The sequence below is a fragment of the Dioscorea cayenensis genome, chromosome 7 (genome assembly GCF_009730915.1).
Source record: "Dioscorea cayenensis subsp. rotundata cultivar TDr96_F1 chromosome 7, TDr96_F1_v2_PseudoChromosome.rev07_lg8_w22 25.fasta, whole genome shotgun sequence".
Taxonomy (NCBI): Eukaryota; Viridiplantae; Streptophyta; class Magnoliopsida; order Dioscoreales; family Dioscoreaceae; genus Dioscorea; species Dioscorea cayenensis.
The window spans coordinates 25,433,109-25,448,755 of record NC_052477.1 but is presented as its reverse complement, the minus strand read 5'-3'; the positions used below and the strand labels follow the sequence as shown (position 1 = coordinate 25,448,755).

General features: G+C 37.4%; 2 protein-coding genes across 2 annotated transcripts; both read right to left on the bottom strand.

Annotated features, from left to right (window-relative positions):
* Positions 1–4,081: 4,081 nt before the first annotated feature.
* On the bottom strand, positions 4,082–8,181 carry LOC120264902 (esterase GA18864-like). Its single transcript, XM_039272791.1, has 8 exons — positions 8,021–8,181; positions 6,085–6,454; positions 5,338–5,551; positions 5,168–5,260; positions 4,986–5,084; positions 4,867–4,908; positions 4,535–4,766; positions 4,082–4,457 (listed from the first exon to the last, which is right to left on the bottom strand). The coding sequence occupies exons 1-8, from the start codon at positions 8,094–8,096 to the stop codon at positions 4,294–4,296; spliced, it is 1,290 nt and encodes a 429-aa protein (XP_039128725.1). The 5' UTR covers positions 8,097–8,181; the 3' UTR covers positions 4,082–4,293.
* A 2,866-nt stretch (positions 8,182–11,047) lies between these two features.
* Positions 11,048–11,693, bottom strand: LOC120265232. Its single transcript, XM_039273113.1, has 2 exons — positions 11,456–11,693; positions 11,048–11,325 (listed from the first exon to the last, which is right to left on the bottom strand). The coding sequence occupies exons 1-2, from the start codon at positions 11,691–11,693 to the stop codon at positions 11,048–11,050; spliced, it is 516 nt and encodes a 171-aa protein (XP_039129047.1).
* Between the last annotated feature and the right edge of the window lie 3,954 nt (positions 11,694–15,647).

The following is a 15,647-nucleotide window of genomic DNA, read 5'->3' as shown; positions in this document are numbered from 1 at the left end:
TTTGGTATTGTATTCGTACATTTTAATATTATATATGCCAAACATGTTTGAGATATTTTGTATTTGTGTGCCATATATTTTATATTGGTTCTTAATTTCCCAAATGATATCATCTACCTTATTACTTTATTTATTTTATGTTTTTGTATAGTATGGACTCAGAATCTCAACAAAGGGGTCGTGGACAAAATAAACGATACTGGACGGCAGAAGAAGACAAGGCTCTAATTGATGCCTTGGTTGAGCTTTCTGTCAATCCCATTTGGAGGGCTAAAAATGGGTTTCGAGGTGGATATCTCCTTCAGTAGGAAAAAATGATAAAAGACAAAATTCCACAGACCATGTTGAAAGCAGTGCCGAATATTGAATCCCGGGTAAAAATTATTGAGAACTAAAACCATCGCAATTGTCGATATCTTACGTGTTAGTGGGTTTGATTGGAACTATGAACGTAGTACCATCATGTGTGAGAAAAAGTGCATATGATGAATATGTCAAGGTATAAATAATTATTTTGAGTAATTTTTCTTATGAACTATACATGTTATTTATGGTATTAATTTTTCGTTCTTATAATTGATATTCATGGTTTGTATGGTATGCATGTAACACAGGGCACATAAGGAAGTCACTTGGTTTGTATGGGAAGTCTTTTTCCATTTTTTTCAATTATCTTGTTGCGCTTTTTACAAAAAGATAGGGCTTATGGCAATGCAAGGGCTGATATCGGAGATGAGGCAAGACAGTGGAAAAATGAGGGACGATAATATTTTTCGAGGAGGATGTGGGTTTTTCTCAAGTGCCTATTGAGGAATTTTTCTATGCCTTCTCAAGAAAAATGATGAAACTCCATTGCCAACACCTATGGAATCGAACAGAGCGTACTCAAAGACATCTACACAAAGAAAAAGAAAAGGAATTCCAACAGAATCAACTATGGACCAAATTTCATAGAATTTTTCGCAGCTTTTGTAGAAATGGTTGGTCCAGAATTTAAAATCTTGGCTGATGCGGCAACAAGAAATGCAGAATCCGCATCTCGACATGCTCGATGCATCTGCTCGTAATACATCGAAATTGCAACTATTAGAGAAGAAGCTAGGCTAGAAATTGAAGGAAAGAAAAAAATTACTAAGTCAAGTACTTTTTTTAATATTGAAGGACTTAATGACGATGAGGCACTAATCATGTTGCAAGCGTTGGCAAAAAGATGAGGATCAACTTAAGGTGTTCGGGACCTTCCAAATGACAAGAAATTACGGTTTTGTCGCATATATTTAGCCAAAATGCCGTATATTCCTCCCGTGGTGTAAATCAACCTCGGTAAGCATGTCGTATTGCCTTTTCATAAGTTTCTTATCATTAATTTTCATATCTCTTGTATATGACTAGAAGCAATTCCATGAATTAAAATTTCCATGCAACTTGCCTTTCAATTGATATTTCATTCACATAGTTTTTTTTATATATTATGCAATTCATTTTTTTAAAGCTCTCAGCACCTTGTTATTTCATCAAAGCTATAATAGTGGGTTCTAATGATTTTTCATGCACAAACTGATGATTGTCACGTGAATTTTGTATCATCAAAGCTATAATAGCTATAGTTAATCACATTTTTTATGCTTGTTTTTATGTTTCCTAACTGACTTTTTTTATTATTTTTTTATTTTAATTTGATCTTTTATACAGTAAGGAGGAACAAAAAAAGCTGAATATCACCTCTCGACGTAGAAATGGAAGCAAGGAATTGGCAGTTGGTAACAAGTCAATGATGTAGTAGTGTTTGAAGGGAACTTCTCTTCATATTTTGGTATTTACATAAAAAAATACTTTTGGATGATGTTATGAATGAATGTTTTGTTTTTTTGTGTGTTTCTATGTGGCACCTGTAGGTGGAACAAGATGATGGTTTGTTTATCTTAATACTTGTGTTTGGTTGATAATTGTCAAGGAACAAGATGAATTATATATTTTACCTTAATACTTTGGATGATGTTATGAATGAATGTTTGGTCTGTTTAGCTTAATACTTAACTAAAATAGTGTACAGGGACCAAATTTAATATTAGAATTTTACTTGGATGGGATTTTGTTTTGTTTGATTGTATTTTGTGTTTTTTTAATGAGTGTGTGAAACAAATTTGAACAAAATGAGATTGATAATATTTCATATGAATTTTTTTTAATTAAATGAATTATGATAATATGTAATTATAATATATAATTTAATAGATAATTATAAAATGAATTATATATTTTAATATATAATTATAAGACTTATGAATTATGAATTATGAATTTTGTGGTTTGTTTGATTGGATTTTGTGTTCATATGGTTGTATTAATTGAATGATAAATACATATTTTAAAATTTAATTATAATGACTATAGTTAATTACATAATTTAATACATAATTATAATATATAATTATAACGGCTATAGTTAATTACATAATTTAATAATTAATTATAATGATTATAGTTAATTTAAATATTAAAAATAAACCCATTTGTGAATTATAAACATTATTTTTATACCAAGGGTATAATAGTAATATTCTCATTCATTCTCATCTAACTTTTTACATTCCCAATAAATTTCTCCCCAACCAAACAAAATTTTCATTCCCATCCTCCTACCTAAAAGTTTTTCATTCCCATCCTCCTACCCTAAAAGTTTTTCATTCACACATTCCCATTCCCATTCCCCAATCCAAACGCTACCTAAATTTTTTTTTTTTTAAAAAAATAAAGGTGGATAAATCATTATTTTATTAGAAACGAGAAGTACGAGACAAGATTAACACACAGAAGAAAATAAACACTAAAGTAAGAGAATAAAACAACTAAGGTCTCATCAACAGTGATGCAATTAGTACAAAAAAAAAAGGAAAACAAATAGAGGACTGAGAAGAGAAAAAGAAAGAAAACAGCTGGATCGGCAAAAACATCTGTCTGAAGTCACAGGTCTATTCGAGCTGCCTGGAGGAGCTAATTACTCCTGAGCTATGGAAGGATCTGCATCGCCTATATCGTTTGCGATTAGTGCGCTCATGAAGTAGAGGGAGCATTTTATCCTTTGGGAAGCTTCGTTAAATGTTTGCAACTCGTGCGCTCATAAACTTGGGTCGTTTATTTATTTATTTATTTATTTATTTTATAAGATAGATAAAATATGATTTATTAAAAATAAAAGTAATATAAAATGATAAGGACAAAGCAGCTAATTTAAAATTGAATGAAATAAGAAAAACAAAATAAGATAAGATTTACAGGTTCACTGGAGGTGAATAAAAAAAGACCACAAAGATAACTAAAAAAATACCAAGTACAAAGGACGAAACATGAAGTCTCACAAAATTGAGGTTTTTTTTAATCATTAGGAGTGATTTCTTAAGTTTAGTCTTTGGAGAATTTGGAGCTGTATTTATTCAAAACAATAAGCATATGATTAATTTTGCATGGTTGAAATTTTGCATCTAAAAAGGATAAAAAAAATTAAAATAAAATAAAATTTGTTGCAATTGTTGTAGAAGATAAGAAAAATAATCAAATTTATTTTTGTTTAAATCGGTGAAACTGGTGGTGTGGAAGATAATAAAATTTATTTTTTAACATTCTAAAAGAAAGTTGAAAAATAAAAAAAAACCAATTTTTGTATAAGATAGTTTACTTAATATTTAGATTGAATTTTAGTGCATAAAAAATAATATTAATCAAGTTTAAATTCTAGTTATTGAAAACCTATATAACACGTGTCACTTTTTAATGTCAACAAACAACTTTTCACATGTTAAAGGAGCTCTACACTACAGACCGATGGATCAGATACTCATTGGTTTGTTTACCACTGTTTGCTTTATGCATTTTTTACTTTGGAGATTAATTTTCACTATATTAAGGCAACATGATTCATGCATTTATATATAAATTGAGTATTGCTCACGCTTTACCTCACTTTTGTCCGGTGTTCGGTGAGATTGCAACAGAAGAAAGAAAAGAAAAAGAAAAAGGGAAACAGAAGCAGGGAACTTGTACGCAACCTTCATGCATATTGTATTACACAACTTCAAGATCATTGAAAAATAAAGATAACCTGGATTCATTACTTGAGGCTTATTCTAAAATAAAGTAGATAAATAAAATTCATCCACAAAAACTCATAATAATATAAAACAGAGAAAAACCACAGATACAGAGTGTAGAACGCTAATCTGAGAAGTTATTCATAACCACCTCTGGCAAGAGGGTTGATTATTCAAGACTCAAATTTTTTTCATCATTGCTATCTCAAGCTTCAACAACAACACTCTGGCTTTCACCAGAGGTATCATTTGACGTCTTTGAATCATTATCTTCAGACAAAGTCTTTGGATCATTATCTTCAGCCAAACTCTTTCCATCAAGAAGAACCGTCTTGGTCCATTCTTTGAGTAGCTCAGTTGTGTTTTCATCTGTTAAATTCAAAGCCAAAGATTAACATAAACTAATTCATGAAATGCTGTACAAGAACATGAATTAACAACAATACCAAGTCTAGGGACAGTGTGCCCTTGAGGATGCCTGATGATCAGTGGATTGTGAAAGGCACTGGCAAAGTCCTCTGAAGGAACTTTAAGCCAGTCCTTGGCTCCTATAAAGTGGACAGATTTCACTTTGATGGGTTCTTTGTAAGCAATTTCACAGATGCTTGGATCTCTGAACTTGCTCCCTGAGATTGAAATAAAAAACTTGAAGGGTGGATGGTTCTGTAATATCTTTCCCTGAGAAATAAAACCAAAATCTTAATGACTATTGGTACATTAAATTTCGAGTAGTATTAACTACATAGGCAAACTAACTTCATGAGTATAAGTATGTCACCTGAGCTTGGTATCCGAGCATTAAGGCTGATAGTGTTGAACCCTGAAACAACCACAAGTACCAGTCAGTATCCCTCTATCATTCAGCTGTATCTCAAACTCTTTAAAACTAGAGAGCACCTGAGAGAAGCCAAGGAGTCCGTCAAAGGGGCCATGTTCAGTGATGTAATCACACAAGAAGGAAATACACTCCTCCAAATTGGTGTACTCAGTGAATTCCTGCACACACAGGATGTGATCAAATATGGGAATCAAAACCAAAATGCCTTGGCACATGACACTTGTTTATTAAAAAAAAAAACCTTGGCGAACTGGAACCACTCAAAATATGGTGGTGGAAAGATGCCCTCTATGTCCGACTTCCCAGCAGCAGGGTACTTGCCATCTGGGAAAACCTGCAAACAATTGACACCCTTAGCATGATAGATAGATAAATATAGATTTCGAGAGATGAAGAGAGAGAAAGAAGAACCATAGAGAAATCTTGGAAGATAGAGGGATCCCACTTGCTGATCTGTTTCTGGAGAAAGCTTCCACTGGTTCGGAAGCCATGAAGACACAGCACCTTCATCTTCAGGAGATGTCCAGCAGCTCTCGGTATCAAGTGTTCAAGATTTAAAGACCAAGAGATGAAAGAAAGAAGCAACAAGACAAATACCACACAGTGGTAGCTGATACCTACCACTCTCAATTTTCCAACTGTCAGAAGTTTCTGCCAATTAATTGTATTACTAATTCAAGTGGTTGGCCGGTCAAAGATCATAAACCTGGTGCTATGTATCAATCTCATGAGGTGATGCTTGCAAGATGTTCATAAAATTCAAACCAATAATACATCATTCCCATAATTCCCAACAAAAGAATCACATAAAGGGTCATTCAAGCATCATATAAATTTCTAGAAAGAACAACCATGACTGGAATGAATATATGACTTCAATAAACTTCAATTCAGATAGGAAAAATACCTACAGACTATCCAAGCCAAACCCAAACACTCCAAACATAATATAGAAAGAAACTGACAGAGGACAAAGATTCATAAAATACATAAAGACATAACATGAGAGAAGGCCGAGAAAGAATGATCCTTCTCTCAATCCACAACTTGGGCCAACCAAATAATTTACCTGCAAGAGACCAAATAAAAACCATATTATGATATACCATCTGTCCAGAAACTTTTATCTTTCAGATGTTACTGAAAGGGCTTCCTCACTTGGCCATCATGACTTTGACAAACTCTTCATAGTTGATCTGGCCATCACCATCAACATCAGCCTCCCGTATCATCTCATCAACTTCCTCATCAGTCAGCTTCTCACCGAGGTTGGTCATGACATGGCGGAGTTCAGCAGCTGAGATGAAACCATTCTGGTCCTTGTCAAAAACACGGAAAGCCTCCCTGAGCTCCTCCTCAGAGTCAGTGTCCTTCATCTTGCGGGCCATAAGGTTGAGGAACTCTGGGAAGTCAATTGTCCCATTACCGTCAACATCCACCTCATTTATCATGTCCTGCAGCTCTGCCTCTGTCGGGTTTTGCCCCAGTGAACGCATCACAGTTCCCAGCTCCTTCGTTGTGATGCAACCTGTTAGTTTCCATGCAATGTTTGACAAATTAATCGTACGCTCAATTAAACCGACACAAAATCATATTCAACCAATCCTAGTAACCTTTGACTGAGTAACTATAATACCAAAGACTCAAAGTCACAGGTACATACTTTGTGTGAGGAGAAAGCCAGAAATAGCAATCAGGGGCCAGTTAATTATCAAATGGTCAAAACTAACAGTCTACTTGAATAATTAAATAATTTAAAATAATGGTCATAAATGACAAAAGATCCAATTTTGGGCATGCAAACTCCTCAAGCAGATATTTCAGAAAAGTAGATTGTTGCATTTTGCATATATAATTAGTTCCTAAGAACATAGAAGCCAAGCCTAAGGAGGAGGATATAATGAATATCACTTCAAGGAACTTTGCAATTGGCCATCCGATGGCAGTGCTAAATCATCAAACACACAAAAACATCACCTTGTGTGATAGTTTTGCAAGCATATTAACACACAAATTAGAAGGTCAATCAGATCAAAATTAGTTGTATCATGAAAAACAACATAAACAAAGGCAAATAAGACAAGAGTCCCATGCCAGCTTAAATTTAAAGTTAAGTGGAGAAATTCTTAGATAATTGGTTTTCACCATCTTGAAAACTTCGAATAGGTTTTACTTAATCATGCATCAACAACTATAAACATTCATGGGCATCAATTTTGCATTACACACAGGATCAACCATGCTGACAACTATGTTATCTATACCATGTCCAGATCTATTTAATAAAAAATTTTGGTACAATCACTAATCATACACAAATACTACACACTCAAGGTTTGGTTCAACACTTCCAATGTTAATAAAAGCGACCATTTAAAATATTTTACTAAAGATCTATAATAAATATTCCCTAAAGAATACGCTAAGCAATCGCTAAAAGGCACTGAGTATGTTTTGAATAGTTTACCCAATAATTTAAAACTTTTACATCATTTTCATAATGAACTTTAAGATAAAATCCAACAAACATTTTGCTGGTAGAAAGCCATTATAAGGTTACAACCAAATCAACACCACTCCAAGAAATACAAAAACTCATATCCTCATGAAGGAGAACAACCACAGTTTACAAATCGGATTTCATCATTGTGATTCAAACTACCCAACATTATTAAGATGTTTTACTTCCAGGATCTACGGATCACAAACGAAACATGGCAAACTAGAAAGGACTAACATCGCCGAACATCAAACCTCTGCAAATCAAAATCAATATTTGTTCGATTGGATAGAAAAAAAAAGCAAAAAAACAGGTTGGCATAGATCTAATATAAACAAACAAACAATTCGATGCCTGATCAACAAAATTACATCTCATGATCCAGATCACCAACCAAAACAAAAAAATGACTGAAAACCCTACAGATAACACCGATCACCACGATTCAATAAAAGAAGAACCGGATCAAAGGCACAGGATCAAGCGCACAAGGAAAACAACAGTAAAAGTGAAAAAAATCAAGAGATTAATGCGGATCGAACGCGAAAAATGGGATAAAAAATCAAAAGAGAAGTCATAGGGATCAGATCAGACCGTCTCCATCCTTGTCGAACAAGCTAAAGGCCTCCTTGAACTCAGAGATCTGATCATCGGTGAGCTGATCCGCCATTGAAGGTGCTGACGATGCTTCTCCGACGAACTTCGAGAAGAGAGATCGAAGAAGGAGAGATGGAGAGATAGAGATGCAAACAATTTCGGGGGTTGTTATTTTATACGCGTGGACAACTCCGAAGTCCCTAAAAAGACGTAAATACCCTCCACTATACCCTATAATTACACCACTTCGGGATAAGGTTGAAAAGGGTATATAGGAAATTTTCTATATTACATGATTTTATTTCCCTTGGTTGTAGAGTATGATATTCAGTGGGTCTTATTTTATTATTATTTTTTATATGTTAATAAACTAGACCAAGAAGGAAACTTTATTTACAATTTTTAATTTAAAAGTAATAAATAGTCCTCGTTGATGAGTTAATTATATAGACTACTATACATGTCCTGTATGATTTCCTTGTTAATTTAGATTCTTTAAAATATTTTTAAAATGAAAAATAAACAGGATATTATGTTGTAAAAACTTATTTCAAATGCCAACTTATTTATAATAATTTTTTTTTGAAAAAGATGGATAAATAACATTCATTAAAAATAAAATGGTACAAGATAGTTTAAGAGTAAACCACTAGATATGGTACAACAAAGCCAAAACAAAACAGCGACCTAGAACCAGCTGAGGAAGCATAACTCCCTCCAATTCTTCAACAGAACTCTAGCCCGTGCTCTGACATGGGGTCTCCTCATATGTTGTAACCACCTCCGGATTCGCAACACGAGGTCCCATAAACTAGAGGCTTCTATGAATGGTCTTCATGGAATCTTCCAACTTCTCTTTGTTATACTCTGTAAAAGATGAGAACCAGGAAGTAGCATGCGGTCAACTTTCAGAATAATCACATGTGCATGCAAGAAATTGGCGTTAAAAATACAATCATTTCTAGCAAGCCTGACATTCCAGACAAGCGCTTTTATGACTAAGTCCCCCAAGATCCTAAATGAAGGACTCAACGACGCCCTCCAAGAATCCCACAGGCTACCCATGGAGGAAGGTGGCTCAGGCAACTGTAACAGGTTAACAAAATAATCCCAAAGGAGTTTAGCGAAAGGGCACTGAAGGAAGAGATGATCAACTGTCTCCATTGCCGAATGACACAGAACACAGGTTGTAGTTGGGAGCTTGTTGCATTTTCTTTTTGCCAAATTCTCAAGTGATGGGATCCTATTCTTCCACACAAGCCAACTGAACAGGTTGATTTTTCGAGGGCAAATGTTGCGCCAGAAGAACTTCGCTATCGGACATCGCAACCCACCATCGTTTAGAAAATTATAGAAAGATTTCACCGTAAATAAACCATTTCCTGTAAGAATCCATCTTTTCAAGCCCTCCAAGGTCTCATCATTCGTATGCAATGTCTCCTCTCCCGAGTTAGGATCATGCAAAATACGACCTCTAATAGTTGGCAAGCAGCAAGATGCCCTTTTCCAGAATTAGGAAATTCGGCCCGAAAGATTAGGAAATAAATTCCAATGCGACAAACTGTAATTGAATTTGATGACGCGTGCACCACACCAATTGGAATCAGTGACAAATTTCCACTACTATTCTCCCAAGAACACCTAATTGAAGTTGCACAAGTCCAAAATACCCCAACCCCTGCTTCCGGGAATGATAAAGATTCTTCCAACTAACCAACTGACACACCGGGTTGTCAATGTCAGGACCCGACCAAAGGAAATCTCTCCTAATCCGGTCAATTTTCTTGATGACCAACTCGGTAATATGAAAATAGACATCCAGTAAGTAGGAAGCACAGAGAGAACCAAGTTCACCAAGGTAAGTCGACCACCAAGAGACAAGTGTTGCACTTTCCAGGATGAGAGACACCTTCTAACTTTTAGAATTAGTCCTTCCCAATCCTAACACCGAGGTCTTCTCCCAGAAATTGGAATCCCCAGATAGGTGACAGGCAACAACCCCACACAGTAGTTAAGAGTTTTTACTGCCCGATCCTCCGGTAGATTGCCCATCACACTTGAAAAGAGACAAGTCTTATCAAAATTTGTTGCAAGGCTGTCATGCCTTCAAACAAAAACAAGATCAGCTTCACAATCCTAAGGTCCTCAATACCTCCCGTGGTGAACATCAGTAAATCGTCCACGTAGTGCAGATTGCACTTGCTCCCGTAATCTCCCAATAGGACACCAACTAAAACTTTGGACCTCAGCGCGTGAGAGAACATAGCGCTTAACACATCCGTGACTAAGACAAAAAGCAAAGGGAAAGCGGGTCCCCTTGTCGCAATCCACGCTGATATCGAATGTAGCCATTAGGAGACCCATTCACCAGAATGTTTGCATTAGAAGAGAGCAGAATCTTTTGAATCCAGCCAATCCATCTGCCTCCAAATCCCCAAGCAACCAGAAGATTAAAGAGAAAGTCCCAATCAACCAGATCAAAGGTCTTGGTAAAGTCAACCTTCAAGATATGACCCAGTAATCTTCGCTTATGAATACTGAAGAGCAGCTCTTCAGCAGTGGCAATGTTATCCAGGATGCACCGTCCTTTCGAGAATGCAGATTGGTCAGAATCAACCAGATCATTCATAACCTTGCTAAGACGGTTTGCTAGCAGTTTTGATAAAATATTTAGAGAAGAATTTATTAAACTGATGGCCCGGAAGTCCCCCGGAGACTCTGGGGAATCAATCTTAGAAATGAGTGCAATATTAGCCCAGTTGATGCGCTCTAAGTTGGCTCTACTAAAATAGAAATCCTCACACAACCTCAGAAGGTCCAACTTAATTGTTTCCCAGAAAATCTTAAAAAATTGCATGGGTAAGCCATCATGACCAGGGGCTTTATCCCTCCTAAGTCAAAAACTGCCTCCTTGATTTCCTCTAAAAGAAACGGTTGTTCTAGATGAGAAAGGTCGACATGTCTTTTGTGTTCCAAAAGCTTCAAGAGGTCCACCTCAAATCTTGAAGCCCGCTTCAAGCCAAACTACTGTTGAAAACGAGCAGTGAAAACCTTACTGATATCCTTAGAATTAGACAAGGAAGCATCCCTTATGAAATAAGCAAGGGATGAAATTTCTATTTTTTCGCCCACCACAACATGAAAGAATTTTGTATTTTCATCACCCTCCTTAAGCCATTGAAGCCTCGATCTTTGTCTCCAATAAATCTCTTCTTGTTTACGGGTCTCCTCAAGCCTATCCAATAGGATCAGCTCCTGTCTAGATTCCAACGCCGATAAACAGATAGTCTCCTTAGAAATATCTAACGCATCAATCTCATGTAGTAAAGACAACTTTTTCAGTTTGATTGATCCAAAAGTAAACTTAGCCTAGTGTCGCATGATGTCCCCTAAGGCAAGGCACTTTTTTAGTGAGAATAAAAGCACCATAACCTCTTGGAGTTAGATCCATCCACCAATGAGAAACAAGCTCCAGGAAACCATCTGAAGTGGTCCAAGCCAATTCAAAAAGGAATGGTCTTGGGACAGAGCAAAATGTACCCACCTCAAGGGGGATAGGCACATGATCGGATCCAAGTCGAGGGAGACTTTTCTGGAGAATCTTCAGGAAGTTATCCACCCAAGAATAGTTGACAAGAAAGCGATCAAGCTTAACCCAGATTGGGTCCATTTCATCAAGGCATTAGCATGTCAGACATCATCTAAATTTGGAACACCCGAGGGTTTATCCTCCAAAGAAAAGATTGCATTGAAGTCACCACAAACAATCCAAGGAACATTTGTCGCACCAGCACACTCCCTCAATTCCTCCCAGAATGCAACTTTATGAGACCGTGCATTTGGCCCATAAACCATAGTGCAATGCCAAATAAAGTTGCCCTTTTTGGAATAGAACTCAACCATTAAACTAAAAGTGCCTACCCTTTCTAGTTTACCGGTGAATAGAACACTATTCCAACCCACGATAATGCCACCCGTCGAACCCCTGGCAGGAAAGGAACTCAAAATGGTCTAAGTGGCTACCCCCAATCTCATGCCATAATGCCAAAGAAAGCATATCTAGCTTAGATTCTTGTAAGCAACAAACATCCGCAAAGTGCAAATTTAAAAAATCTTTCACCAAAAATCACTTACTTGGTCTTCCTAAACCGCTAACATTCCAAGAAACAATATTCATGAACAACAACTAGTTACCGCGGACCTCCGCGGAGGTCTCCGCCACACCCCTATCAGAACGGGTACCTTCAAGTAAACGAATTTGATCAATGCAATCATTCACAAACTCAGGAAAATCAACACCACATGCACCACAATAATTAGCAATTTGCACATTGGACCAATCCGAAATAAGGAGAGGTGTTTTCTGAGAGAAGTACCTTCCAAAGCATCCCCATGTGAAGCTTTCTTTTTAGAGGACTTAGGTGGCTCCGTCTCCTCATCAAACCACGAGGGAGGTTTCTTTGGCCTACCGCCTCTTCTGGTACACTTAGGTTGATCAGAAGTTGAAGAACTCTTTCCCCTAGGAAGATCTAGCATCAGTTGGCGAAGATTCTTTTCGAATTCAAACACTAAATAATTTCACTCGGAAATATGGTCTGGTGAAGCACCATTCGGGGATTGCGTATCAAGCCCTTCCAAATCCTTCAGCTCCATATTAGAACCCTCAACCTCGGGCAGCCGGGATAACTAAAGCCGGAACCAATTCCCAAACACCTGCTAAAAACTATATTGAAATCCTGAAGAGGGTGCCATGGAGGGGGAAACAATCTTATTGTTGAAATCCACTCTTGAAAAATCTGAGTTTCTCACAGAAGAAGGCCCAACATAATTAGATCCACCCAACACAGTGTTCTCTGTTTTCTCAATAGCAACAAGATCCAGCCAAGTAGCTGGCCCATCCCTCGGGTTCGGCCCTAAGCCAGTAACATCCTCCGAACCAGGCCCAATAACCGTAGAGTCCGCCAACGTTTGAATGGAAACCTCATACGCCTTCAGGCCTACCTCTTGGCCCACTTTACAAATCAATAGAGGGTCCCCAGAGAACGCATCAAAATTTGTTAGATTCGTCTCTTAGCCGAAGTTTAACTTCAACCCAACATCCAAGTCCGTTGGGCCCTTAGAAGCTTTCAATACATGTCTCTCAAGTGGGGCGATCACCTCGGATGAATGCAAGCCCTCCACGTTTTGCAAAATCAAAACCTCAGATGTGGATAGTCGTGACTTTGCAACCTTGTATGACGCTACCTCGGACGCAACCCCTTTATGCATTTTTAGCACGCCACCTGTCAGAACCGATGGAGCATGCTTGTCCAGAGACCGAACCCTCCATTGCTTGACACGTCCTTATCTCAGCTCAGAACCTTCGGAGCGACAGGCTTCTTAGAACGTACGTGCCCCGGGTGACTAAGCCTCTCCCCGATCACCGGTCTGAACCTGGACATCAGATTGTCCATCGTCCGTTGGCCGAAGTTCTGCCGATGAGGCGCGCCCTCCTCGCCTCCAGCGTGGGAGCGTGGCTCGACCACCATTGACTGAGGAACCAACTGGTCACATTTCCCGTTAGCCTCAATGGTCGTCAGAGGCCGATCACCCTCTGACCTCAGCTCATGGCACACATCCCTGTCTCTAGGGCTGGAGTAGAGCTCGACCGCAACAGAGGATGCCAGTTTCTGAGTCTTCCTTTTCTCTGTCGATGGGATCTCATGAGTGAAGTGGCGTTCAGGAAAGGCACCGATCTCCGCATCAGTTCCATCCTTCGCTAGCACATACCATCCCAGTTCTTTGTGAAACTTTGGAAGCGTCCCGCGCTCACCAGTGATCAAAACGACGTACTTCCTCATACCTAAACTGAAGTCAATCTCCAGAGGAAGAGACACACCAGTTCTACGTCTCACCAGCATAGAGATAAAACGCTTATGTGGAACCGTCGCCTAAGAAAGCGCCACCAACTTCCCCGCCGCGTGCAACACTTCCGCAATGATGCTTGAACGTGACCATATATTTCCATATAGTTTCTTTATTTAATAAAAAAACATATATTATCTAGATATATTTAAATACCATATATTATAAAAGAATCCAACATATGTAACTATCTAATATTTTAAATCTCCTTGAACTCATATTAACAAAAATCTTTTGATATGTGATATTTGATATTTGAGGAGTGTTAATTTATACATATTTTTATTTTATTTCTAGTATATTCGGAGACTTAAATACTCATTTTATATTTTTAAGTTTTTTTTTGGAGCAAAAGGAATAAAAACATAGAGCATTTGGGACTGGAGCGAAATAGCCTATCTATGGGGTCATACACACTCTTTGGATCTAGTCCCGAATCCACACTCCCGTGGATCATCTCTATAGATCTCCCCATAGATGATTCTGAAAAGGCGTAGCACGGCCCCAAATGTGATTTTGAATACCCAACTTCAAACGCATCCACACCCATCATCCATGGGAGTGTGGATGATAGCGTGGATCATAATTTTAGGGTTTTATATAATCACCACCATAGAAAATAGAAGGGGAGATCGAAGAGTTTTCAAGCTGAACTTCCACCAAACTTGGAAAGGGCCTCAAACGAGGTTTACCGCTCCTTTGGAGGTGGATTGCACCGAGATTCAAGCACTCAAGAGAGTCGTCCAAGAGATCGAAACGGCATATACTTCATCACTTGTATGGAATTCGACGAGGCATTGGAAGATTGAAGAAAGGTCCTTACCTTTATCTATTAAATCAATAAGGGTATCTATTATGATTTATATTTTTGTTTACTTTCGTAGATTGTGTTGACTTTGTGAACATGATAGCTTAAATTTTTCTTGAGTATTTGGATTTGAGAAAATGTATGATGAACTTGTAATCGGATATCAGGGTTTATTGATTTATGTTGGTTCTTTTGTGGTTCATTCATGTTGTGTTGAATGTCTTTAGATTGTCTATAGCGAGAGCTTCTATCCTTGTATGATTTATGCATTGAGATTGAGAAATACTATGTAGAGATTTTGCATGAATGAAAGGACTCAATGGTGTGTATAGAGATAGAGCATTATGACTCCTCTGCCTAAAGTTTAAAGCGAGAGCTTAACCTAACTTAGGAGATTCATTGAGTGTTAATGTAGCTATACAACACTGAGGTTAAAGAGAAATCTAGCCTAGGTGTTATAGGGGACTAGTTGTTGATATTGGTAGACTTGAGAGAGATATCTTCATGATTCTAGAATTTCCAAAGTCCAAGAAATCCGACCTCTAAATCAATATCCATAGTTGATTACAAGTGTGGTCATATGTGGAACATTGTCTAAATACCCACTCCATCGATTTAATCTTCATCTTTGATCTTCACTCTTAATTAAGGTTCATCTTTAAGATCATCTTAGTTTTCTTTCACCCTTACTCGACCTCATTTCAATTGGCTTAATTAATGAAAAAAGGCGGATAGTATGAGCGGACTATAACAAATAGAACAAAAGGAGAGGGTAGATAAAAAACAATATCAAAAAGTTACAACCACCAGGGGTGGATCCTGGCGTTCAACAACACCAACACCAACAACAACATCAACAATGAAAAAAGACAACATAAAAACAACATGCACGACAACTTAAAACATGAAACA

What these genes read in the sequence shown, in the direction of transcription:
- LOC120264902 (XM_039272791.1), bottom strand. Translation starts at nt 8,096, where the DNA reads ATGGCGGATCAGCTCACCGATGATCAGATCTCTGAGTTCAAGGAGGCC. An exon ending in TCTTCCAAGATTTCTCTATG is followed by an intron (nt 5,261 to 5,337) that starts GTTCTTCTTTCT and finishes AATTGTTTGCAG; the next exon opens with GTTTTCCCAGATGGCAAGTA. An exon ending in AGTGGTTCCAGTTCGCCAAG is followed by an intron (nt 5,085 to 5,167) that starts GTTTTTTTTTTT and finishes CTGTGTGTGCAG; the next exon opens with GAATTCACTGAGTACACCAA.
- LOC120265232 (XM_039273113.1), bottom strand. Translation starts at nt 11,693, where the DNA reads ATGGACCCAATCTGGGTTAAGCTTGATCGCTTTCTTGTCAACTATTCT. An exon ending in GATGGATCTAACTCCAAGAG is followed by an intron (nt 11,326 to 11,455) that starts GTTATGGTGCTT and finishes TTGATGCGTTAG; the next exon opens with ATATTTCTAAGGAGACTATC.